Source organism: Hordeum vulgare, chromosome 1H (genome assembly GCF_904849725.1).
Source record: "Hordeum vulgare subsp. vulgare chromosome 1H, MorexV3_pseudomolecules_assembly, whole genome shotgun sequence".
NCBI lineage: Eukaryota > Viridiplantae > Streptophyta > Magnoliopsida > Poales > Poaceae > Hordeum > Hordeum vulgare.
Window position 1 is genome coordinate 494180639 of NC_058518.1, and position 2395 is coordinate 494183033.

Sequence of the window (2395 nt, forward strand, 5' to 3'; positions counted from 1 at the left end):
CCCTTGTTCGATTTTTCTGGCTCTGCCACTGCTTGCCAATTACTCTCTTTGTCCCGATTGCTTGTCGCAAAAATGAGTAAAATGAAATGTATCTAAATATAAAGTTACATCTAGATATATCCACTTTTTGACAAGTAATTCAGTACGGACGTATATTGTCTAAATTTGACTTGAAAAAGTTGGAATACATTGGGATCAGTAAATTTGGATGGAGGGTGTACATACATGAGAAGGAGCCAAGAGAGGAGACAAGACGCGACAACATTTGGCAGGAACCGGCCATTTGGCATCTCTTTGCTCTATCCACATTATGCCTATGATGCAACGACATTTGGTACGAGTACAAAGATTAGCAAAAATCTTTCGAGGAGCATAATATCCATAGAATGGTGCCGGACGGTGAACGTGTTGGAGCTCAACAAAAATGTTCTTCAAGTGATAGATGGTTTATTCCAGCGCCACCGCGAAATTATAACGAACTGACTGATCCCTGCTTTGCCGGCGAGCTAATCGTGTCAACTCCACGAGATCCTATGGGCGCCCGCAAGAAGTCAACGAAAGCCTCTAAGCTCCGGCCCGAGGACCCGCCGTCGGCCACCGCCACCGCCGCCTCCTCCTTCCACGCCGTCGCCCTCGTGCGGATCGCTTCTGCCTCCGGACCGCTCATCACCTCCTCGATGCACGCACAGAGCGCGCCCTGCGTGACGGGCGCCGGCAGCCGGACGCCGACCCCGTACTCCTCCACCAAGAACTTGGCGTTGGTGAACTGGTCCGACCACCACGGGTACGCGACCACCGGCACGCCCGCGGCCAGCGCCTCGGTGACGGAGTTCCACCCGCAGTGCGTCACGAAGCACCCGACCGCGCCGTGCCGGAGCACGCGCCACTGCGGGCACCACGGCACGATCCTGCCGGTGTCTCCGCGGCATGCGGCGAGGACGGGCTCCGGGAGGCGGAGGAGGTCGTCCCGCACCACCCAAAGGAACGGCCTGCCCGTGCCGGCCAGCCCCTCCGCCAGTGCCGCCGTCTCGCCCCGCCCGATGTCCACCAGGCTGCCGAACGCCACGTACACCACAGAGCGCGGCGGCTGCTCGTCGAGCCACGCCATCACGCAGCCGTCGTCGTCGGCCACGGCCGGCTCATCGTCCAGGAGCGGGCCGACGGGCGTGGCGGCGACGGCGCATGCACGTAGCGCGTCTACGGCGTCGCGCTCGAGCTCGTAAAAGGTGTTGACGAGCACCCAGGAGGACGGCGCCTGCTTCCCCTGAACCTCCAGCAGCTGCGCCTGGAGCATCTGGCCCCAGAGGTTGTGCGCGAACTCGGGGCGAACCATGAGCGGCAGCTCTTCCAAGGACATGGGCGGCAGCCCGGGCAGCGCCACCGGCGCGTCGTCCGCCGCGCTCGGGAACGACGCGTCGTCGTTGTAGAAGTGGTGGTAGAGGGACAGCACGGCGCAGGACTGGTTCCACAGCGTGGCGCAGGGGAGGCCCAGCTCCCGGGCCACGTCGAGCGCCCAGGGCACGAAGGTGGTGTTGACGACGCAGGTGACCGGCCGGCCGGCGTCGGCCTGGCGCCGGACCAGATCGGCCAGCGCCGCGGGGCCCTCAGCCACGACGTGCCGTAGCATGTCTTCGGGGTTCATCTGGTCGCCGTCGTGGTCGCGCAGCTGGTACAACTCGGAGCTGACGCCGTCGCGGTGGGTGGCACGGAGACCGGCGTGGCGGAGGGTGGTGAAGGTGACCAGGATGCCCCTGGCGGCGAGGCGCCGGCCGAGGCGGAGTAGCGGGTTCACGTGGCCCTGCAGCGGGCACGACACGAGAAGGACGTGCGGCTGCGCCACCGCCGCCGCTGGCATGGCGCCTTCTTGGCAGCTCATCGTGTGGCCTCGCCTACGATATCGATGATCGATCGTGCTAGCTAGCGTACGTGTTCGATGTTTGGAACTGGGCTATATATATATATGGAGCCTGATCGAGATGGAGGGGCATCGCTCTATGCACTGGCCGGCACCGGGAGAGAGGACCATGACGCTGCATCGGCGTTTTCATAATGAGCACAGGGCTCATGGCAGCTCGGCTCGAGCTGCCACCACTGTGTGCGGATGTGCACAACTGTAGTTAGGATGTGTATAAAAAGAGTATCATAGATGATACTATTATACATGTCAACTTTTTTTTTTAATAATGCGAGTGATGGAACCAAGGATTTGGGTATGGCCGCTGATTGGGGGCGCTACATACTTCAGGTTTCGTCGATCGTTGGTGGTTAGTCCCCTGTTGGACTTGAACCCTGATGAGTTGGGAAGACCATTGTCCCTCCGATCATCCAAATGCAGGTTGATTTTTTTGCATATTATAATATCTTATGATATTAAAGAAGACTGCTAGATAATCCC

At 59.7% G+C, this 2395-nt stretch overlaps 1 protein-coding gene across 1 annotated transcript; it reads right to left on the reverse strand.

Annotated features, from left to right (window-relative positions):
* Positions 1 to 361: 361 nt before the first annotated feature.
* LOC123418484 (gallate 1-beta-glucosyltransferase 84A24-like) lies at positions 362 to 1994 on the reverse strand. The gene has a single exon (XM_045107012.1). The coding sequence runs from the start codon at positions 1874 to 1876 to the stop codon at positions 470 to 472; it is 1407 nt and encodes a 468-aa protein (XP_044962947.1). The 5' UTR covers positions 1877 to 1994; the 3' UTR covers positions 362 to 469.
* Positions 1995 to 2395: the final 401 nt, after the last annotated feature.